Here is a 24,708-nt window from a genome sequence, read left to right as displayed (position 1 = left end):
CTTCTTGATACATCCTATCATAGTTTCCACCCCAAATATGATATCTTACCCCATTTTTAATAGGTAGAAATGTATAGCTACCTAGAAATGGGAGAGGGGGGTAAAGTCAGTCAAAACACACCAATGACTGAGTTGGGGACAGAACACTACACAAAACAAAATCCTGTGATTCAATTCCTGCCAACCTATATCAAAGTCTAGCCAACAGCCTTCAACCTAATAAAAAGTCCACCTTTTGCCTGATGGTAAAGCTGAACATCAGTAAGAACTATTTTTCTTAGGCTGAGCTATCCCACAATCGTCGATCTCAATCATCGCTGAAGTGTTGTGTTCATTCTCTCTCATTTATTAAATGTCTTTCTTTAAGTCCCAAAGGAAAGTTTGGAGAGCAAAATATTAGTCACTGAAGAGAGTTCTAAGCTCTGCCTGGGTTTAGCTACATCGAGGATCTAATGCAATGCTTTTCAAATGACCTGTGGAACAGAACCAGCTTTTTGCTTTTTTAATTTTCATATGTCACAGAGCAATATTTTTGTGAAATATGATAAAAATAAATGACCAGAGAAATAAAGCGAATAAGACAAAGAACTGAGTATAAGCCCACTGATCATCCATCTGGATATTGCAGCAATGTCAAATTGCTAAACTCTTATTTTCAGTTTCTGCAATAACCTCATCACAGGCTAGTAAAAATGTTTGCAGACTGGTATTGGTTCATGAGCTACACTTTTAGTAGCTCTGGTATAAGGGACATGTTAAGTGAAAGCACCTACTATAGTGCCCACCTGGAAGAGAGTACTGATGCCAATAGTTAATATTTACTGAGGGCTTTCTATGCATGAGCCACTCACTGTTCAGGTCTGCTACATGTATTACTTCTTACATAATCCAGTGGGTCAAATCCTGCTACTTCCTCCATTTACAGATGGAGAAGCTTAGGCACAGAGAAGTTCAGTAACTTACTGAAGGTCAACTAGTAAACCCAGCACAAAGTATCTGCTTCCAGACTGCACCCACTTCACATGGCTTTCCCACCTGCCTCTCTGTAGGTGTTTGGTTCAGGCTGCATCTGAATCTACCCCAGGGATAAGTAATACATATAATGGCATTGGTGATAATGCAGTAACTAGCAAGAATCATTTTACCTTCATATCTTTGAGTAACATTCTATGGGAAACAAGACACCAGAACAGAGTTGATATACAATCACTGAGCAACCCTTCATAGTGATCTGAAAAGTGACTTTTGGCATCCCCTTTAACCAAAACTGAAAAGGTGTTCAAAACTCAGGACATGTCACGCAAATAGCAACCTCAGAGTTCAATTATGATTAATATCAAAAAAGAACCAGGGAGGGTTACCCCTCCTGCAAGAGGCTATAAGAGGGTCAAGTCCCTCTCACCTTCTCTTCCACAAGTGCATTTTTTCCTTTTCTCCACGCTAAAGCTTTGGTGTTTCCTGTCTTTTTTGAAAGAGGAAGCCAAGCCATGGAGCTTGATGAAAAGGTCTCTTCCTTTTTGGTGTGTCTTGTGTTTTTAAACACTTCTGTGTTATGGGCAAAAAGCCTGGATCCCCTCACAAAGCGGCAATTGCGTTGCTCATGCTCCTTGGCAGGGCCTCGCCCCGCCTCCCTTCTCCACCCCTCTTTGTCCACACTCACGGAGCCAGCCCCTCTGGGGCCTCAAGCTCCCTGGGCTTGCTTCATTGTCTCCAAAGCTGATAATGATGTCTCCCACCTACATCTCTTGCTGATAAACGAATTCCTGAAATACCTTTACAGACCTTCACATCACCATAAATGCTGCTTTAAGGAAGGACAAATGGTGGAGTAAATGAACAACACATGGAACATAAATGGTACCACATGTCAGGCTTAATCTCCTCGGTAAGAAGAGGGGCAAAAAACTGAAGCCCTTCCTTCCCCGCACATGGAGGAGTAACAACAGCCACAGCTACTGCCACAAACAGCTGTTACAATTCACTTTTTATATGAGAGACCAGCATAGAACTCTCTAGATTGAAAAGATATATACTTGTTTTTTTCTTAAAACTCTGGTTACCTTGGTGGGGCGAAATTACATTCAGCTTTTCCTAAGCAGGGGGCAATGTTGACCAGAACATCACATGTTTTTAATTATGGTCCTGAACCTCCTCATGTATATTCCCTGAGCCAAGAGTTGCTCTCAAAGAATCAATTTCTCTTTGTATAAACATGTCTTGCCTAAAAAAGTGGGAACTCTTATAAGCATTTTTAAGACTCTATTTTCCTTCCATAGAGCAATAGGCTCTGAAAAGTAGCTCTCTCAAGTTTGGGAAAAACTAGAGAGGCACACAGAAAGCTACCTAACACTTCAGGGCAGAACTGTGGGTGCAGAAGAATGGAAAGGCAGGATGAACTGTAGCAGTTCAGAGAAGGTTACAGTGGGCAGAGGTGGGTGAGAAACATCTCATGGGGAAGTGGTACTGAATTAGAGTCTTAGAGAAGGCAAGCCTTCAAAGGGAAAAGAGGGATGGAGGGTGTTCTAGAAGATAATGATAAAAGGTGGGGGGGGGTGTATCACTTTGGGGAGGAGTAAGCAAAAGTCACCTTTGACATTCCTTTAAAATTCTTTCGAATTATCTCTGAAGCACTGTGAGCACTGTAAATCTCATCCACACTAACATTTGAGATCTACTGGACTAGACCAAAGGAAGAAATGAAAGAAAATTCTATGAGCCAACATCTGGGCATTTGCAATATTGCACTCCAAGAACTGCCATGGACCTAGAGGGGAGTAAGTATTGGGTAGAGAATTTTCCTTTATTCTCGCCTGCCCACAAGGTTTACTCCATTATATTTTAAGATGAAGCGTCTGTCGTTCTAATACATACTGGAAGACTTTGTTGTGAGGATTAAACAATAAAACATAGTTAAAAATCCTTAGCACAAAATCTATCATGTGGTGGGAGCTAGTTAAAGGTGTGATCAGACCTACAGATAACTGCTTTGCAGAGTTGTAAAGAACTTGGACCACTGCTTTCTGCAATTTCTGCTGTGGACCCAGTAAAAAGCCGTATTCTCAATTTCTTGGGCAATGCCTTCAGGGACTGTGTATTACATCAGGGGTAGGTTCTGATGTGACCTCCAGGATATCAAGATGGGAACTCTGCAACCTTGCTTATACAAGGTCTCACAGTTTGGAAACAGTCTTTGCAGGCCATGTTGCTTGGCTATACATTAGGGCCACAGCCTGACTCAAATCCCTGGTTCTCGCATGTAATCCATTTCTTTGATGTTTATTGCATGAAATTTAGGATAAAGCAAAACTCTGGGGCAACTCCAAGGAGGACAGATTTCCTGGAGTCATTCTCTTATAAACATAATCTGTTTTCCCTTCATTCTCCCCAACATACTGTTGTTTTATTACCTTCCCTCCATTGTGCCATCTCTTTCCATTTATCCCAAATCAGATTTACACCCACCCATTTAGTTTTGACTTTCATTCTCCTTTCATTCTCCTTTCCCCCACCTCGCCAAGCTTGATTCTTAAAAACAAAGAATAAACACAAAATTTTACCACAACTACCACCATTATCACCAAAACAACAAAAGAACTTACCACCCACTTAACCAAGCCAGAGATGTTTGGGAAAGCTTTAACCACATGCTTTGTGTTAAAACTTTTCTTATAAGCAACTTTTTCTCCCCATGACTTGATGGCTTTGGCTAGGGTTTGAAAGCTGGATCTGAGGGAATTGGAAACCCCCTGACACACACGCACCCCACCTAACCCTGGGACTTGGGCTGTGTTCAGATGCCCTCCCTCCTTGTCCTCTGCTTTTCCCTGGGCCTTTTCTCGTTGCTACCCTTTCTCCCTGTCTTTTCTCATTTCTCCTATTTGACCCCCTATCCCTGATTTCTTTTCACAATTTCCACCCCTCAAAGTTTCTATCACCAACTGGGGCCTGAGCCTACATATCTACTAAGACCACCTGGGACAAACTGTCCCCAAATCTGATGGTGCCTGATTAGAGCAGCCTCCCTGGAATCACATGCACGGGGCAAAGATGTCTTCTAGTCAAAGGACCACTTGAATGCTCAGCCAGCACACAGTTGCCAGAAGCTCACCCTCTCCTTCCCTAGATTCCCCTGGGCCTTTTCTCGTTGCTACCCTTTCTCCCTGTCTTTTCTCATTTCTCCTATTTGACCCCCTATCCCTGATTTCTTTTCACAATTTCCACCCCTCAAAGTTTCTATCACCAACTGGGGCCTGAGCCTACATATCTACTAAGACCACCTGGGACAAACTGTCCCCAAATCTGATGGTGCCTGATTAGAGCAGCCTCCCTGGAATCACATGCACGGGGCAAAGATGTCTTCTAGTCAAAGGACCACTTGAATGCTCAGCCAGCACACAGTTGCCAGAAGCTCACCCTCTCCTTCCCTAGATTCCCCTGGTCCTGAATGGCATATGGTTCAATGGTTAGTGGCTTCCCAGAAGGCGATTTAGGGCTCCCACAATTTCGAAAGGTATAGATCTTTTCCCTTATCTTGACATCTTCCTTTTTAATCCACAATTGCTCTTACCTCTTTCTGCTCCTCCAGAATTAGATTCAAATTCTAAATGTTTTGCTTGGCTGTCCTGTTATTTAGCTCCTATTGGTTTATTGTTTAGATATAGACATTCTTTTTAAAACATAGGAACAAAAAAAGTGCAAGTATGTTACCTGGTGCATCTAATAAAACTCACCCAATTAATTCAGAATGATTTGGCACAAAGAAGGTGCCTACTTCAGGTTTTTATTCTCTCTAGGATGCTAATTGTTTTTCTTTTGATAATCTTGTATTTTTGGCCTGAAGTCTAAAATCTGGCCTGCTGGGCGATGTGTCAGATTTGTGAATTAGATGACATCTGTTTTGAATTTTATCATCTTTAATTTTCTTTCAAACTCTCTTCACTTATTCATTTCCCCTTTAATTGTAAAGATCAGACTTTGTTGGGTACTTTAGACAAAAGTATAGACCTTTCTTCTGTGGGGGACACAGATTAAAATTACTGAAGCTAAGTGGTCACAATGAAGTCTATTCAGGGAAAAGATGTTCAGAGAGAAGCCTTAGCAACCATCCCAGAGAGGATGAGCAGCTGATACAGAAGGCTGGCTGTCCACACCAGTGTTTTGAGGTTCCCACTGAATAATTACAGTCGAGTGGAAGACTGACAGTGAGTGTTGAACATGGGCAGAGTGAATATTTTGAATTGAGAAAGGCTGAAGTACTGAGGGTGGAGGTGAGTGGTGATGTTTTGATCTCGTCACATTTAATTTTTCTCTTTGTGTTTTTTTTCTCCAGAAAAATAACAAAAGGAGGAGAAATAGAAATGCATTCTCATACATACAGATTCATATTTTAATAGTAAAACCTTATAATTTTCCTCCTCTGTACATATCTCCTAAATTCTTCTTTTCATGGGGAATGTGTTTATCGCTAATTGGATTGGGTCTATTTATTTATTTTAAGTTTTATTTATTTTTGAGAGAGAGAGAGAAAGAGAGAACGAACAAGTGGGGTAGGGGCAGAGAGAGAGGGAGAGAGAATTCCAAGCAGCTTCCACACTGACACAGAGCAGAGCCTGACATGGGGCTTGAACTCATGAACTGTGAGATCATGACCTGAGCCTAAATCAAAATTTGGATGCTTAACTCACTGAGCCACCTAGGCATCCGAGATTGGGCCTATTTATTAAGGGTCAATTTTCTTGTTAGAGTACCCAATGTAATACTCTTGTGTAACGTGTTTTTCCTTTATGTAAATATTTTTCAATATATACTCACGGATGCCAACTGGCCTCGTGCAGCTTTGCATTTGTAGAGGCAATAGAGAACACATAGAACACTGGCCAGAATGTGTGCCTAAGCTTTCACATCTGATACACATGTCACTCATCACTGGAAGAAGAAATAAGCAGGCTGGCTGTGCACAAAATACAAAATGGCTCCTCCAAACACCTGCTGTAGAGGCTGTCAACTAAATTTCTAAAACCACATCATGAAAATTGGCCAACAGTGACTTTGTGCTTGCATACAAATGACAAATCATCACTTTGTGATGCAGGCCTTGGATTTTTTGGATACCGCTGTGTTTAGGCTGTTGCTAGGCAGGTCGTGAGTCTGTTAAAATGCTATTGTTTTGAATCGAATATGTATATAGTGGTAGTTCTCAACTGGAAGCGATTTTTGCCTCTCAGGGGACATTTAGCAATGTCTGGATACATTTTTGGTGCCACAACTTAGGGGGAGGACTGCTACCAGCATCTAGTGGACAGAGTCCAGGGGTGCTGACAACTATTCTATAATGCACAGGACAGCCCCATAACCAAGGATTAATTAGCTCAAATTTCGATAGAACCAAAATTAGAAACCCTGGTTCACAAGCATTTATATATTGAGCCAGGCAACAACAGATCAAAACTATGGTGTTGAGAGAAAAGGGAACTTGCAATTAGTCTTCTTTGGATGAATAGCTATTGTTGACTTTGATGACCCTATTGGCCACATAATATCTCCGTGGGCTTTAGGGGGCTAAAAGAGCCTGCCATTTGGGCTCCCCTCCTGCTCCTCTTTTCATGGTTATTAACATCATCTTCCATATGTATGCAGTCACTCAAACTATGTATCTCTGGGTTTTATCTACTCTCCCCCTCTTCTCCTCATCCTACCTTCCTACTGGTAATCGATTCCTCATAATTCTGTGCTCTCCTCACTATAATGATTTGCCCTGACTTCTTAGGTCCTCCATTAATGATTTAGTCCAGGCTCTTTAGTTGAAAGAGCCTGTTGTTCGGGCTCCAACGATAGCATCCTGGTCACTCTCCTGCTGCTCCAGCCAAACCCATTCAGTGCTCCACATCTTGAGCCACTTCCTCATTTACCAAGTCCTTCAGTGAAGAAACATTTAAAAGGGCCTACCATCTGCTAATTACTCTGTTAGGAGCTGTGATCACTCCCGGGATAAAAATCATTCCAAGCCTCCATACTGCTTAAGGGATGAGCGCCTCACTTCCCGACACAGTGTGTAAAGCCTCTGATAATCTGCCTCTGACCTAACATTTCAGCTTACTCTCCCACCCTACCCTGATGTACTTGCTTCAACCACAATGAACCAATTACTTTTCCTTACTTTGGGTCACACACTCTTAAGCCCGTGTATCTTTGCACATGCTCTTTTCTGTATTTGGAGTAACCTTTCTACCCTTGTCTGAGAAACTCTCATTCATCCTGTGCGACTTAATCTGGTATCTAGAGAAATGCCTGGCCCATGAAGCTACTCAATAAATATGGTATGAACTTAAATTTGACCTTCTCTGTAAAACATTCTGTAATTTCCTGGCTGTTAGACAAGATATCTCTCATGCTCCACAGTCTGTTGTATGCACTTCTACCAGAACCTCTTTGCATACCTGTCTACAGACCTCTTGAGGGCAGGGATGGTGTCTTATATCTCTTGGAACCTCCAGACTTTGTGCCAGGCTGGACATAAAGTGGACCCTCATGATTAAATGCTCACTATTTTGTCAAGATGCCTTCTTTTGTTTTGGGAATCCTTATTTCATACTAGAAATGGTATGCATCATTTGATACCCCCAAAAAGTCACAAAAGTTGACACTAGTCTCAAATTAGCCCTGTCCCTTCTCTAGAACTGAATACCTTCCAGTGTATAGGATCTGAAGTGTGAAGCTAAGGTTTGAGTCCATCCTCTATCACCTACTCACTGGGTAACCCTGGGAAGACATTTAACTCACCAGTAAACCTCTGTTTCTTCTTCTGTAAAATAGGAATAATATCTGCCTTGTGGGGGTGGTCATGAGTATCAAATGAGAGTACATATTTGAAAATTTTTTTAACCTCTAAGACATCCGTGTTCAAAGTATAGCAAGATAAAATAAAACCTCTTCCTCAGTCTCGCATGATCTTTATTTTTTTCCCCACAAACCTCTTGAAAGGGCCAGTTTGATGCATTGTATTCACTCTCTCCTTTCAACCCCAGGTATTGTTTTCTGCCCAGCCATACCACTGGCAGCTCACTCTTCAGAATCTTTAATAATTTCCTTATGGCCAATACCCAGAGACACTCTTCTGTCCTTCCCTCACTGGACTTGACTTCAGTCTGCCTCTTCTGAGACATTCTCTTCACTGGAATCATAGTAAGCTTCCTCAAACATGGATTTTGATAATATCCTGCCATGTACAAACCTCCACAATGATTCTTCATTAGCCTACTGAGTAATATTCAAACTCCTTAGGAAGGGGTCAGACCCAACATCATCTGGTCCCTGCTTACCACGTCACTCACATTACCTTCTAACACACACCCGAGCAATACAAAATGGCTTATGTTTCTAGAAAGTGTGTGCTCTTTCACATGCTGCCCAGAAGATTGCTTGGTGCAATCTGGTCATCTTTTAGGACTTGGCTCAAAATATCATCTCTTCTGGGAAGCCTTCCCTGATCTCAGTTTCCTATTCCTCTTCATTCCATACAGAAGTAGATATCCCTATCTCTATGGTCCCCAGATTCCTTGGCTGCATCTTGATTAAGCATAACCTTCCCACTATTCTCTTAGCCACTTAAATATTTATCTCCCCTATTAGAAAGTGAGGTTTTTAGGGGTGCCTCAGTGGCTCAGTTGGTTAAGCGTCCGACTTCGGCTCAGGTCATGATCTCATGGCTCATGAGTTCGAGCCCCTCATTGGGCTCTGTGCTGACAGCTCAGAGCCTGGGGCCTGCTTTGGATTCTGTGTCTCCCTCTCTCTCTGCCCCTCCTCTGCCCTCTCTCTCTCAAAAATAAATAAACATTAAAAAGTTTTTTTAAAAAAAGAAAGTGAGCTTTCTTTGGGTACAAGGAATATATTTTATCTCTCTATATATGTCTAGCTTCTAACAGAGTTCCTGGTACAGAGTAAGCAATTGCTAAACACTTGATGACTACATAAGTGAGTGTTATAAATATCATTATTTGTACTACATTCTTATTCCTTTGTCATATTTTGTTCACTTTCTAGAAAATCCTTTGTTACATTCTGGTTTTCACAAATTAAAAAAAATTCTGGCAGGGGCACCTGGGTGGCGCAGTCGGTTAAGCGTCCGACTTCAGCCAGGTCACGATCTCGCGGTCCGGGAGTTCGAGCCCCGCGTCAGGCTCTGGGCTGATGGCTCAGAGCCTGGAGCCTGTTTCCGATTCTGTGTCTCCCTTTCTCTCTGCCCCTCCCCCGTTCATGCTCTGTCTCTCTCTGTCCCAAAAATAAATAAACGTTGAAAAAAAAAAAAATTTAAAAAAAATTCTGGCAAATGCCATAATTTATTCAGAAGTTACTCTGCATTGAGATCGTTAGTGGGTTTGGTTTTCTTTGGGAAGTTGAATGCCTACAAAAGAAACTGTTACTGCCTGTGCTACGCTTCCATGGGTTTATGACATATCCCTCAGGTACAAAGGACCTCCTGCTCACCTGCTGCTTCTGGCCTTGGTAGTTTCCAGTTGTTGGGTAAGAAGCTTGGCAATGGCAGTGAAGCTGTTGCTCATGCGGAAGATATCTCTGCTCTGAGGGCCCAGGATGGAGGAGAAAGCATCAGTGATGCTCTTAATCTCCAGCAGGAGAATATGATGAAACGAATGTTCCATGTTGGCCAGCTGACTCACCAGGAATGGCAGGCAGCTCCTGGCTCTCTCCTGCCAAGAACAATGAAGACCAGTGTATGCTGTTGGGAATGCAAACTGGTGTAGCCACAGTGGAAAACAGCATGGAGGCTCCTCAAGAAATGAAAAATATAACTATCATATGTCCAGCAATCCCACTTCTGGGTATTTATCCAAAGGAAACAAAATCATTATCCCAAAGAGATTTCTGTACTCCCATGTTTAGAGTAGCATTGTTCATAATAGCCAAGACATGGAAACCACCTATGTGTCCATAAAAGGATGAATGGATAAAGAAAATGTGGTATACATACACAACGGAATTTCATCCATAATCATGTCATAAAAAAGAAGGAAGTTCTGCCATTTGCAACAACATGGATGAACATGAAGGGCATAATGCTAAGTGAAATAAGCCAGACAGAGAAAGACAAATCCCATGTGGTATCACCTATATGTGGGAACTAAAAAAAAAAAGTTGAACTCATAGAAACAGGGACTGGAGTGGGTGGGAGTAATAGTGAGAGGTTGTTCAAAGGGTACAAACTTACTTTTGGCTATAAGTTGAATAAGGTCCAAGGATCTAACATATAACATGGTGACTATAATTGATAATACTATATTGTATAATTGAAATTTGCTGAAAATAGAACTTAAATGTTCTCACCCCTTTCTCCAAAAAAGGTAAATATGTGTGGTGATGGATGTGTCAGTTAACTCAATGTGGGGGAAACATCTTCATAATGAATATGTATATCAAATAATCACATTGTACCTTTTAAATATCTTACAATTGTACTAGTCAACTATACATCAAGTGAAGCTAAAGGGGAACAGAAGAACAGTGAAAAACAAAAACCTATATTTTAAAGGAAAATTACAGTCCCATGACCAGCAGATGACAATTCTATGGGGGGAGTTGAGAGAGCTAGCTAGAGCTAAATAATGTCTCATTCACAATGCCTCTGAACTGGCTTGAGATTTTAATTTTTTCCTTATTTTCAGGACAAACTTTTTAAAAATAAAACTTTTTTTCCCCATTATTCTTTTCTTAAAAATACATGAATAATCGCATTTGCCTATCTCATCAGGTCAAAACCTCTCAACTACCATTAAAAATCTAGCCCTATCCATCTACTCTTCCCAACTTTGTGTCCTCCAGTCTCCATGTCTGTGACTCAGTAACTGCCTGCAAGGAAGAGGCTGGTCAATGGCACCCCTGATCCATCCTTCTATCAGACAATGCCAGGTATCACACCGGTGTGTAAGGTTTCCATCCTCTCCACAGGTTAGTCTCACTCATTTGTTCATTTTAAGCATCTTTCAACATGTTATGGATTCTAGGTTACTGGTCTAGTGAGCAGATTATATTATCTACGTTTAATCAAGTTAATGCTCTCAAGTAACTGAACTAGGTTCCTTCAGGGAAACGGAAGATGAAGGATCACATGAATTCAGGGATGGGTGAGTAACAAGTAAATATCTTTGCCGATAGGTCTCCTATATCTTCACATGAGCCATGAGACACCATGATTTAATCCAACACAGCTGGAAGTTAGCCAAAAAAATTCAAAATTATCAAGGGAGTTGTTTGAACTGTACATTTATACCCAATATAAATAATGATACACAATAAATAAAGATAATTTAAAACATGACTTATTTCATCTTTAATTCCTCTTTAAAAGTCCAGTTTTAAAATGTATTTAAAAACTATTCATTATGTTAATGCAGCAGAATATACATGTAATTATAAATAAATATATGCTGGAAGTTGATGTTCAATATCCTTTAGACTGATAGGTGTACAGGTTTAAATTACTTTTCTAGCTAGGCATTCCCTTTTACCCTTTGTTCTTGCACTTGAAACCTTAATTTCTTTCCAGATGTAACTTCTGTCCTATCTCCTCCATGCAGCCATTCCTAGTGACCTCTTCTGTCTGAATTTTCACTGCATTATAGACTTTTTAAAAATCTTGTTAGTACCTGATTACATTTGATCAATTATGTATTCATGCTTTTATTCAATCACCAGATAGGTATTGCATGCCTAAAATATGCTTGTGCTAGATTATAGATGACAAAGGTGAATAAGAGGTAGACTCTGCCTTTGAGAGACTTGCAATCCCTCCTTCCAATTATAATTCACTAATGGTTACATACCCGAGTCAGGTCTCCTAAAGGGGCTATTTCTCAACATCAATCATCAGCCTGGCACAGAACTGAGCCTGTAGAGTCTACACCCAGAGTATAAGTCTTGATTCACTAATTTAAGCAAACCTTGTATGCCAAAATATGACTTTACAAATAAAATATGTAGTTGCAAAGGAATTTTGTGCTTTACAAGAAATATTTATTATAGAACAGATTTAAGTAGTGAAGTTCCCTAGTCCTTACTACTTAACTTGATTTTCAAAGACTGCATGTACAACTGCAGTGGAACATATCTCTTGGGGATGTGGAGTACATCTGCCAATCAATCCCTTAATAATCATTTGTTAGCAACCACTAAATCACAGTGCTCTGTCTGGGTGTGGGGGTAGAGGCTCATATTTCATGACCTGGACAGCTAACTGAAGAGACATTTATTCATTAAAGGATAAGAATATTAGATGACTAAAAAATAGAGACCATTGGAACAAGTTCCTAACAGCCTATTTTATACTTTGGCTCATACAATTGCCAGGTTGCAGAATGACACTTAAGTGCTCTTGAGTCAAATAGGTTTTTTGCAAAACATAGACGCTGTCATTCATGCAAGGTCTCTATATGTGAATTCACAGTATGCAATACATCACAGGGACATTTTCCATTTCCTGTTTAGAGGCAAAAGCTGAGGGGTGCCTGGGTGGCTCAGTTGGTTAAGCATCTGACTTTTGATTTCAGCTAAGGTCATGATTTCATGGTTCATGGGATCAAGCCCTGTGTTGGGCTCCACACTGAGAGCACAGAGCCTGCTTCAGATTCTCTCTCTGCCTCGTCTCTCTAACCCCACACGCTCACATGGGGGCGTGCGTGCACTCTCTTTCTCTCAAAATAAAAATAAATGAATGAATGAATAAATAAATAAATAAATAAATAAATAAAGGCAAAAGTTTAATGTGGGGGTACTTACCACGTGCCAGGCTCTCTTTCAGAAGCTAGGAACACATTATTCAAGGAAAAGGATAAAAACCTCTGCCATCAATGAGTCAAGCAGACAATAAAAAAATATGTGTGTAAAATATGTAATGTACTGGATGAAGAAATATGCCTTACAGAAAAATGAAGCAAGACGGGGAGGTGCAGGGAGGGAAGTCAATGTTAAATAGTGTAGGGTCGTCAGATCTCACAGAAAAGGTGACATTTGGATTCAACTAGGTTTTAGAATCTAACCCAACATTCTCAATAGCCATAGTAAACAATGACAATAAAACTTGTCCTGCATGAAACAGGAAGGTAGGAAGACAGGAGAACACAGGAGATGGGTCACTTTACTACTGAGAACATAATTTCACATTTGAGGTAGCTTCCTCATTTTCAGAATCAGATTCTTCTTCAGCATTTTTTTAAAATCATGCTGCAAATTTCATTTGCTTATCCAAGTGTCCCTATAGTTTTATTAAGGATTTTTCTCACTATGAAAATTAGCAAGCACTTGCTTTAAAGCATGTGTCTTCCCAAAGGTGAAAGTGACTATGTGGGTATTTGCTGAAATCAACACAATTCTGGACGATCTTCTGGCAGCCAAATTGAGCTGAAGGGAAAATTAATCACAATGCAGGAACAAGAAAAATTATAACTGCTCTGGAACTAACATATGAAACCAAGCCAACCTCACATCGTTTGTTTTGAAACCTTGGAGGATGTTCATGTACCTTACAGGGGTAACAGATGTGATTTTGGACTAGAAAGTGTGGTGTTAGGGTAAGAAGGGGGTGAGGAGATTCTGATTTCTTTCTGGGCTCCATGACATTTTGTCTCTAGGGAGCCAGTGACTTCATTTTTTCTGCTTTGTCTTTCTGCTGGCGGTAAGGTCAGCAACACCTGTATGCCTTAATTGAAGGCCTGACCTCGTCCTTTCTGACAAATTATTTATTATAATAATACTAATAGCTGACCCACAGAGTATACTTCATCTAAGTGCAAAGCCTATTCTACACACTTTTTATGTGTTTATTCATGTAATCCTCCCATTAATATTCTGAAGTCAGTACTGTGATCACTGCCATTTTATAAGGAGGAAACTGAAGCACAAATACAAAGACTAACTTGCTCAAGGTCACATATGCTTTCTCTGTCTCTAAAGCTGTGTCCTCACTGGCGATACCCTCTACCCCTCCCATCAAAAAACTCAAACCCACCCACACACATATTTTTCCAATTTTTGTTTCTGTATCTTGTTCATCATCAGTTGCATGGTCCTTTTCACTTCATTATTTTTTTTTTATTTTCTTTAAAATTTTTTAAAATATTTATTCATTTTTGAGAGACAGAGAGAGACAGAGCCTGAGCAGGGGAGGCACAGAGAGAGGAAGACGAAGCAGTCTCCAGGCTCCGAGTTGTCAGCACCGAGCCTGATGTGGGGCTTGAACTGTGAGATTACGACCTGAGCAGCTCAACCAAATGAGCCATCCAGGTGTCCCTTGTTTCATTATTTTTGACTTAGCAACATAAACATTATAAATACTCTGTGAATACAAAATAGAGCAGCAGGTCTCAAACTTTGTGGTCTTGGAACTTCTTTACTCTCAAAAATCATAGAAGACCCTAAAGACTTTTTGTTTATCTGAGTTATGTCTATTCATGTTTGCCATTTATTACCATACATATTGAGTTAAAACTGAGGAATTTAAAAAAAATGTCTGGCGACACTTTTGGTTGTCACAGCCAGGAAATGAGAAGAAAGGCTGGTAGAATGTCGTGGGTGGAGGCCAGAGATGCTGCCAAACATCCTGCAATGCACGGGACAGCCCCCTACAACCAAGAATCATCTGGCTCACCATGTCAATAGTGCCAAACCTAAGAAACCCAGAGTTAAGTGAAACCGGCTTTTTGTTTGTTTTGTTTCCCTGCAAGTGTATGGTGGTGAAGAACATGAAGTGCACTGTCTCAATTGGTGCTAAAGCATTAGCAGTTTTACCCACCATTGCTTTTGTCCTTCCAGCACAAATGTCCACACAGTGAGAAACGTCAGTGATGTATGAGTGTTACTGTGAAAATAACTTTGACCTCACAGATCTCCTGAAAGGGGGTTTCGGGGACCCATGAACCCACTGAGAATTGATGTACTAGAATCAAAGATCAGCAAACTTTTTCTGTAAAGTATCTGATAGTAAATATTTTTGGATTTAGGGGTCATGCGATCTCTGTCATGGGAAAACAGCTACAGACAAGAAGTGAATGAATGGGGTATGGTTGGATTTGGCCCACAGGCAGTAATTTCTTGACCCCTGAACTAGATCATGTGCTTACAACATTGCCTTGGCCATACCATTCATTTGTATCAGTGTTATTCATTTTGTTTTTAAAGTTGCTACTACTCCTACCTCATAAAGCCCCTCTGCTGTTGTTCTTTGTCAGGATAACAGAATGCAACTCAGAAAGTGGCCAAAAATGAAAGTGTGTGTGCCTGTAATGATGATGATATTTTCCCTATATTAATAAGCATGTGCATGCCAGGTATTCGGCCTATGCTTCCTCACTTAATCCTCACAACAAATCTTGCAAAATGGGTATCAGGATAAGGATACTGATGATAAGAGGGCTAATCACTTGACCCAGGTTACACAGGTAGGAGAGTCGTAATGGCAGAGCCAAGAGAGAATCAAGATCTGCCTGATTCCAGAGTTAGAACCTTTCTGCTTTGCCTGGACTAGAAAAGATGGTTTAGTACAGCCCTGCATGCTGTAACCTTTCCTCTCTTCCACCCACTATAGGCATTACCAATTGATTATAGTGTTTTCTTTGCTGAACCTGGAAGCTTCCTGAGACCTATTCTCAACACTGTCTTCCTTCACAGTGCTTCTCAGAGAAGCCCAGGTTCCACGTTAGAATCATCCTTTTAAAACAATTCTAATGCACAGTAACATCCTCACCACCCATTCTTCTTTAATTTCATTGTAATGGGGGGAGTCCAGGCACAGGACTTTTTTAAACCTCCCAAATAATTCTAAAGTGCAGCCAGGGTTGAGATTCACTAGTCTGTATAGAGTCACAAATTTCTGGAAAGTTGAGCATTTGCTGGTTTAGGAAATATGTATTAAATCCTAAAATCCACACTTTCTCTCCTTTATCCTTTATCAATGTACAAAAGACTAATGGAAAAGAATATATTCAGCTGCCTGAATGAAAATATTTTATTTCTTGGGCATCTGCTTTTTTATGGGGTCAAATCATTCTACTTCTTCACAGCTCAACTCTGAAGTCTCCACACACCCAACGAGATACAAGGGCCATAGAAATGTAAATCAAATGAACTTATTGTTAATGCTTTCTCAATGAAGCTTTGCCAGGGAGGCCTCAGGTTTTTCTCAGGAACCCTCAGAAGCATGAGTGGGGCGAGTGGTGCTTAATAGCTTGGCGTATATTTATTTTAGGAGTCTCTTTCCTAATGATGGCGGGGTTTCTAGCTGCAGAGCAAGAGTTGAAGGGTTTGTATGGACCTTACCCCCACCCCGATTCTTTGGCTTCGAGAAATTCTAGAGTAGGAGGCTAATTCTTTCCAGTTGGTCCTGGAATTTTCCCAGTTGTAGCACTTGAAAGTCCCTCATCTGGGGAAACCCCTCAATCAAGGGTAAATGGGTGAATTGAGACAGTTGGTCACCTTATTTTGCAGCCTGTGAGAAGGTGGGAAATTATTTCATCTCAGAGGATTCTACTCTTGTTCACATTGTTGGTGATATAATGATATATCATTATACATACCTGTGTGTATGTGTGTGTGTGTGTGTGTGTGTGTGTGTGTGTGTGTATGTGTATGTACATGCAGTCAATTATCATTATTCATGGTAGTTATGTTCTATAAAGTCACTGGGAACACTGAGTTAGCAAACACAGAAGCACTGTCTCTAGGGAAAATACAGGGTTAGCCTCTTGCAAGCTCTGGTCGTACATCTTCATCAACTGATGAGGACATAGCCTTGTTTTATGCATGTTAAAGACATCTTAATACATATTGTTAATTCATTTTAAATTGAACTCACAGCCAACAGCACTGTAACTCATGCCTGGACAAAGCTTACTGTAACACATACATTTTCTCCATAATGCACATCAAAGCTATCTTGTACATAGGAACACCAGACAGCACTTTAGCACTATACTTGTGAGACACTTTAAACAGCAAATTTCCAACAAAAAAAAAAAAAAAAACACACAAAAATGAGTAAAATGTAGCACTAAATAGATTATGAAAAGAAAAGGCACCTGTTTATAGTATGAGAGCTGAAACAAGAAGACAAAACAGTACCTTGTTCGACCTCAACTGGGAACCTGTGAGTCAAGTGACTCAAATTTTTTGCTGCTCTGTGCATGTCTGTGAATGATCTCAGTAGCATCTAAGGTATTGATCTGGGGTTACAAACACATGTTATTGGTGGGTGAATTCACACATACAAAATCAATGAAGTTTATGGAAGAAAGGAATTAAGGAAGGGAGGGGGGAGGGAGGGAGGGAGGGAGGGAGGGAGGAAGGAAGGAAGAAAGGAAGGAAGGAAAGAAGGAAGAAGGAAAGAAGACAGGAAGCAAGGAAGGATGGAATATGGGTTGGTAGGTCAGTAGAAGGATCTATTGATCTATTTCAAATCTTTCTGGATCTCCTACAAAAGGAAATATCTGCTTTTACCTTGGTTGGTCAGAGTTGAAAGACACTCTAAATTGTTAAGACATGACTTTCCATAAGCCATTGACATCATGTCCAGAGAAATGCAAGTTCACCTTTACTGAGGTCAGATGGAGTTTGGTCTCAAGCACATCTACCAGTTTGTCTTTCCTTCTATGTTCCATCATGGGACTTTAAACTAACTGAAATTTTCTCTCAGTAACAAGTTACTACACATTCAAATCCATTTGAACTCTTGTTTTTCATTAAATATTAATTCTCCCCATTACAGATTATTTTGTATATGTGACCCAGCTTGGATGTGCAGACTGAAGACTTGGGACAGCCGTTTGCTTTTTTCTTACAACTCAGTTATGTATAGAAGAAGATGAAAATATGGGTAACATTGACATATTCTGAAATCCTTTTTTTCTTTATTTCTTGGTTCTCCACATAAAAGGAAAAAAAAACATGTTAGAAAATGCCATTTAAAAAGGGGGATCCCTTTGGTCTGGGATACTGCATTATGGAGCCCTCTCTGCATGAGAATTGTAACTCATATTTGAGGAAAATTTTTAATCAATGGGAATCACTTTGGAGCAGGTAAAGTGCCACTTACTGATGGTATATGATTCTTTGTCCTATTATGCTAGAAGATTTTTGATATCTTCTATCCTGTTTTCTGTTCAGAATTTGAAGTAGTAACCTTTAAAATAAAATTCCAAATATTCTAGGGGCACCTGGGTGGCTCAGTCAGTTAAGCCTCCAACTTCGGCTCAGGTCATGATCTCACAGTTTATGAGTTCAAGCCCTGCGTTGGGCTATGTGCTGACAGCTCAGAGCCTGGAGCCTGCTTAGGATTCTGTGTCTCCCTCTCTCTCTGCCCCTCCCTTGCTCATGTTCTCTCTCTCTGTCTCTCTCCCTCTCTCTTTCTCTCAAAAATAAACATTAAAAATTTTTTTAATTCCAAATATTCTATTGACTGATGAGTTTATAATCACCCTTTTTAGAAAATCCAAAATGACTGAGTCCAAGTCATAAGAGACTTGTTAGCACTGCTTTTCTGTTGGATTCAGCTGGTCTGAGCAATGTATTAAGTTTCTTCATTCCAGCTGCTGCTCAGACCCATCCTGGAGACTTATAGTTCCCTCTGAGATATCTACTAGCAACAACCTAAATTGTTCCACTGCCTAAAATCTCCTCTTGAAAAAAGGACTGGTTAAGTATTTGGCTTTCCAGAAGCTTTATTTCCTTCATGTAAAACAGAAATGACAATAAGAGACTAGCAAGGCAAATAGGAAGATTATTGGCTGTTCAAATTGTCAATAAATATGAAAGATTTCCTTTGGATAAATATTCACAGAGAAAATCTCACCCTCAGAGAACAGAAAGGTGACAGTACCATGTAAAGCCCTCACAGCTATTCCTCATTTGTCCAAGCAGGAGTGGATGGTATTGTGGTGGTCACAAAAGGGGGCTCAGAAGCTCCTTCCTGAGTTTGTCATGGCACTGTGATGGCCAGTCATGGAGCTTGGGCAGGTTACTTAACTCTCCATGGCTTAGTTTATAAAACAGGTTAATAAGAGCACCTGCCCCATCGAATGGCTGTGAAGATTCAGTTAAAAACAAAGCATTCAGAATAATGTCTGGCACATGGAATACTAAATTAATGTTAGCTATTATTACTTGAGTGTCAAAAATTATAAATGCAGGGGTACCTGGGTGGCTCAGTTGGTTAAATATCCAACTTTTCATTTTCGCTCAGGTCACGATCTCACAGTTCCTGGGATAGAGCCCCACGTCAGGCTCTGCACTGACAGCATGGAGCCTGCTTGTGATTCTCTCTCTCCCACCCTCTACCCCTCCCCACCTCAAAATAAATAAATAAACTTAAAAAATTATAAATGCAAATGCAGGCATATTTGAATTATCACAAAAACAAAAACAAGTTGTCTCAGAAGCTATATACCCTTAATTTTCCCCAGTTAACTTATTTTGTGAATCAAGAAGGCTTAGAAGTTCTAGAAAGGTCCAAAACCCCAATATGAGCTCAGTATATGGGCCAGTGTATTAGTAACATACAAAAAAAGTTTACCTAGAAGTGAAATATGCTCTACATTTTACTGAGAAAGTCTGTTTCCTTATTTATTTATTTATTTATTTATTTATTTATTTATTTATTTATTTAAAGAGAGAGCGAGTGAGTAGGGGAGAGGGGCAGAGGAAGAAAGAGCAAATCTTAAGCAGGCTCCACGCTCTGTGGTGAGCCCAATGTGGGGCTCAATCCCATGCCCTGGAATCATGACCTGAGCTGAAATCAAGAGTCAGCCACTCAACTGACTGAGCCACCCAGGTACCCATTTCCCTTTTTAAAAATGTTACATGATTAAGTAAAACTACTACACAACTTAAGATTTTCTTAGTGACTTGAGCCAAGTTTTAGCTCATTATCTATAGTTATATAGATCTTTTTCTCTTTGCAATTATTCCCCAGTCTTTTTCAATATTTTCCTGTGTCTGAAGTAAAAATATTTTACTATTTTAACATTTCCAAATCCACAAAATATTACTGCTCTTGAAGTAGCCAAGGCAGTGATGGTCAAGCTATCCGGTAATCTATAAATGCCAACCAAAATAACTGTACAACTAATACATTTTATTCTTTAAAAGTTATATTACCCAAAGATACGCTCTTCTAGCCTTAAAAATTAGCATAAAAATATAAGCAAAATGCTTTCAGAGTAAGTAGGCATCAAGTGTTGTTAGTTTATAAGGATCAAAAGCTAAGATTCAATAAATTTTTTAACAGAACATTGAGAGGGCAAGCTGCTTGAAATCTTTTTTTGTAGAATCAAGTAGAGAATAAATAAACTAAAACATTGTTAATGACTCTGTTAGGCAGATAATCCTCCAATTTTGAGCTGATTTTTAATTTTTTTTAATTTTATTTTTATTTTTTTTTTAACGTTTATTTATTTTTGAGACAGAGAGAGACAGAGCATGAACGGGGAAGGGTCAGAGAGAGGGAGACACAGAATCTGAAACAGGCTCCAAACTCTGAGCTGTCAGCACAGAGGCCGACGCAGGGCTCGAACTCACGGACCGTGAAATCATGACCTGAGCCAAAGTCGGCCGCTTAACCGACTGAGCCACCCAGGCGCCCCTGAGCTGATTTTTTAAATAGCATTCCAAAACTCACATTCCTCAATTCTTCCCTTTGTCCTCTGAACATGCCTCAATTTTTCTGTATATCAGCTTGGAGAAATTGAACATATTTTTGTTCCCATTAATAAGTAAAAACTTTATTGCAATGTAAATGCATTCACATATTCTAAATGATTATTTAATCCAAAGTAAATGAAATAGTTCCCATCTTTCCTCTCTTATTTTGGTTCAGTTTGCGTTATTTCTGAACATACAGTTTCTGTGGGCACATGGGAGAGCAATAAATCATGCCTAGTAAAACAATACCATGTAGGCAAAACAATTTTAAAAAATAAGTCCCAGTAATAAAAGTCAAGAAACAGCTGATGAAAACAGATGTATCCTTTGTTTTGAATGAACCTCAAATTCTGTAACGTGGCAAAAATTAAGGACCATTGGACTCAGTTCAACTGCATGCATTTGGCACAGAGTGCTAACGTAAACCCCACCCTTGTTAAAATTAAAAAAAGGTATAATTTTTGTATTTATAAACAAATTATAGCTTTTATTTAAACATGGGACTTAGTATGTCTTCCTCAAAAAGACATTTAAAATAGAAATCAGAGAATGTGAAAGACAGCTTACCTTTATGTCTTGCTTTTTGAGATAATAATGCAGCCAAATAAATTAATGGTTTTAGTATGATTGATTTTTTTAAAGGGCAGAAAACTGGACATGATCTGCTATCAAATAAATTTTTCCAATTTGCAGTTATTTTTCTTAAAACAGAATTCAGTGTGCCCACATTTATATTTGAAAACTCAAATCGCTCTACATTTGTCCTGAGGGTTTATTTCCCAGCATCTTTTCTTTGCACTGACCCCCAAATACAGATGTTAAAGCTTGCAGAAGTCCTTCTAATTTGAGCTTCTAACATAGTATTATTTTGAGGGTTGATAAAAGATTTAGAGGGTCTATAGTTTGGATTTACTTTCTAAAAACATGGGGGCTTGGGAACTTAGCCTCTTAAAGGTAAATCTTTTGTGTGGGCTCAAGGGACCCAGAATGAATTCTACTGAGCCAGGATTTCTTCTTCCACCACACCATGGTCCCCTCATGCAAATGGCCTTTCATTGATTATCCTGAACAATGGTTCCACTATTTCTTTTGCTTCAATTAAGCAAACATTTTTGAAAGACCACTGGGGCCTTTAGCATTGAAACATTTCTAGAGACCTCAAGAAGTGGCCCATCTTTAATTACACAATATCTGTTTAGCAAATGGAGGGTAATCACGAAATGATAGAAAAAGTAACCACAGACCTTCTGGCCCAATCATGGAAACATTTTGAAGAAAGATGCTTATTATGGGCCCAGAAAGAAAAAAGAAAAGGCAAGGCAAGGCAAGGCAAGGAAAAGAGAAATAGTGTTTGAGCACTTTGCCAGGAAAAAAAAATGCTTTTTGCTCATTAGAAAAGGAAAAATATGGTAAGATTTAACTCAGTTGAACTACACATCAGCTACAATTGAACTTTCCGTAATTTACTCATTACATTACATAATTTACTCATTATATAATTACATACAAGATGCCTATCTTTCTTTGCACCTACTTATTTTCATAAAAAATAGCCAGGAAGTTTTATTCATAGTAGCTGAGATTTAACTCCTGAGATACAGGTTAGACAGAAAATATCTGGGTAGTATTTCATTACTTACAGCAGAGAATAAAATGGAAAAATTCATTTTGCCACAAGGGAAACTTTGCCTGAGATTAGCTAGGAGAGTTTGAGGTAGTTTTTCTGGTACCCTGCTCCCCATTCTCGCAATGCTTCCCTTTTCAGTTATTGGATTTTGCCTTGGGTTAATGATGTTTGGTCTCATAGCAACTACATTTCCATTGTGAACTGCCTTAACTGCTTGCTGAGATAAACATATTTAACTTAATGTATTGAAACTTAATTGGCATAAACAAGCAAGTAAATAAAAATATGCAAACAAATTGCAATGAATAGGATGGGGTTTTGAAGTTATATCTGACCATGGTGTGCTCAAAAATTTGAAACGCACTAGCCTGAAGACAACTATTAACTCTCAAATTGTTTTCCACGTATTTGTGAGTTGACTTTTAGTAACAGTGACAAAAGAGTACAACAGCCTTTTAGGGTTTTTAGATGGGGTTGTGTTGAGATCCTGAATGGGCTCATAGTTTGTCTTGATCCATTCGGGCGGCTATAACATAACACCACATACTGGGTGGCTTATAAACCACAAACATTTATTTCTCACAGTTCTGTAGGCTAGGACATCCAAGATCATAGTGCTGGTAGAGGTGGTGTTTGGTTCCATGGAGGAAGGGGACAAGGGAGCTCTCTTGGGCCTCTTTTGTAGGGGAACTAATTCCATTCATGAGGTCTCCATCCTCATGGCCTAATCACCTCTCAAAGGCTCCACTTCCTAATACCATCACCTTGGGGATTAGGTTTCCACATATGACTTGGTGAGGGGTGAGGGGGGCACATTCAGAGCATAGCATGGGTAAATTTTGCCATTTCTTAACAGAAGAACAGAAGAGTCACCTAACTATGTCTGCTGTGTCTATTTTATCTACTGTATGGGATACTAAAATCCATCATCTTGCCTTCAAGGTCATTCTCACTTTCTAAAGTGAAGGAAGCTAGAATATTTCCTTTGGAAAATCTTTGTAACTTGTGCTATTTCCTTTCATCACCCTCTTTTCCTGCTAGTTGAATCTGTACCTACCAGGCAGAAAGGAGAGAGCAAATTTGTAACCAAATAGTGCTTCAGGAATGTGGAGCTGTCATAGAGAAGGTGGGCTCTGGGAAGTGTTTTGAAAGAAGAAGGGGGCTTTTGAATGAGCTAGAATCATCACATCGTCACGAAGAATGCCATCTGCATCTGAAGGAAGTTTGCCCTCCAAAGCAGATGTCAATATAAGAAATAGCAGGAGAAAATGGAGAAACCAGTATCAGCTTAGCATAATTCTGGGCTTTCTAAAATCAACCATACTTAGTAAATAAAGATTTCAATGACATGAGATAGTTAGGAAAGTTTGTTTTTCACTTTTCTGAGTAAACTTCCAGACATTTGAAACTCTGTGGGACCTACACAGCATTGAAGGTTGATCATTTCCATTCACTCGTATTCTGGGAGAATTTATTTTCCAGTCATCTCAAGTTTATCAGTCTTAGATAGCAACAACTATGTCTTTATCTACTTTAGATTTATTTATTACTTACCAAGAAATAAACTGATGTCAAGACACCCTTTTCAGTGTAATTTCTCATGTGTTATCTTCACATATTCATGTAGATAAGAAGGATCATTCTGGTTAATGCTAAGAACTATAACATGAACATTTCAGTGTAACAGTATACTGCTGATCAGTCAGCTGTCAGATGTAATTTTCTTAGAGGCTTTAACTCAGATGATATGAACCAGTATCAAGTTCTTAACCACTACTTACTACAAAATAAATTAGGCTTACATTTTTTTTGATAAGTAAATCTCTAGGGGATTCTATGGGAGATAAATCCTGCAGGGCCTGGGTCCTTGAGACCAGTGCCTCTTACATATTCAGGTACATGCAGAATACCTGGGGATCTTGTTAAGCTGTAGGTTCTGATTCCCAGGTGATACTCAATGCTCCTAGTCTGGTGACCACACTTTGGCCACCACACAGGAAGCAGACTGACAGGTTCTGAAAAACAGTAGCCACCAGCCATGCCTGGAACCTAATGTCTATATATTTCCTGGCCCTCCTTAAACACAACGTGCCATGTCATCAGCTGCCATTCACTAGTACAAGACACTGATGCTTCGTCAAGTTCCAGTTTAAATGAATGAAAAGCAAATGCAACCAGAAGAAAATCAGATGTTAAGCTCGACATCACAGATATATACTCTCAAGTGTTCAGAGCAGAGGAGAGCACAATGGCCTGGGGAGGTATGTAAAGGCCTTCTCCTTGGCTTGGGATCCCTAAGATGACTGGAGTGCCAATCAACTACTTGGAAACTGCAGGAGACCAGCAGGGGAGTAGAAGAGAAGTAGTTCAGAAAGGGTACCTAGGAA

General features: G+C 39.7%; 1 protein-coding gene across 10 annotated transcripts in view; it reads right to left on the bottom strand.

Moving 5' to 3' along the window:
* Positions 1-24,708, bottom strand: part of VEPH1 (ventricular zone expressed PH domain containing 1) — a 254,768-nt gene that overhangs the window by 133,521 nt on the left and 96,539 nt on the right. For 9 of the 10 annotated variants that reach the window (XR_006718589.1, XR_006718588.1, XM_045503154.1 and 6 more), the window contains one exon: positions 9,484-9,704. The exons of the other annotated variant lie outside the window; for it this stretch is intronic. Coding sequence is in view for 7 of the 9 variants with exons in the window: in XM_045503154.1 (XP_045359110.1) it covers positions 9,484-9,704 (221 nt within the window). In the remaining 2 variants the exon portion in view is untranslated. The remainder of the gene's footprint in view (positions 1-9,483; positions 9,705-24,708) is intronic. 10 annotated transcript variants of the gene reach the window in all.

The sequence above is a fragment of the Leopardus geoffroyi genome, chromosome C2 (assembly GCF_018350155.1).
Source record: "Leopardus geoffroyi isolate Oge1 chromosome C2, O.geoffroyi_Oge1_pat1.0, whole genome shotgun sequence".
NCBI lineage: Eukaryota > Metazoa > Chordata > Mammalia > Carnivora > Felidae > Leopardus > Leopardus geoffroyi.
The sequence above is the reverse complement of the archived record's forward strand: the minus strand, read 5'-3'. Positions and strand labels throughout refer to the sequence as shown.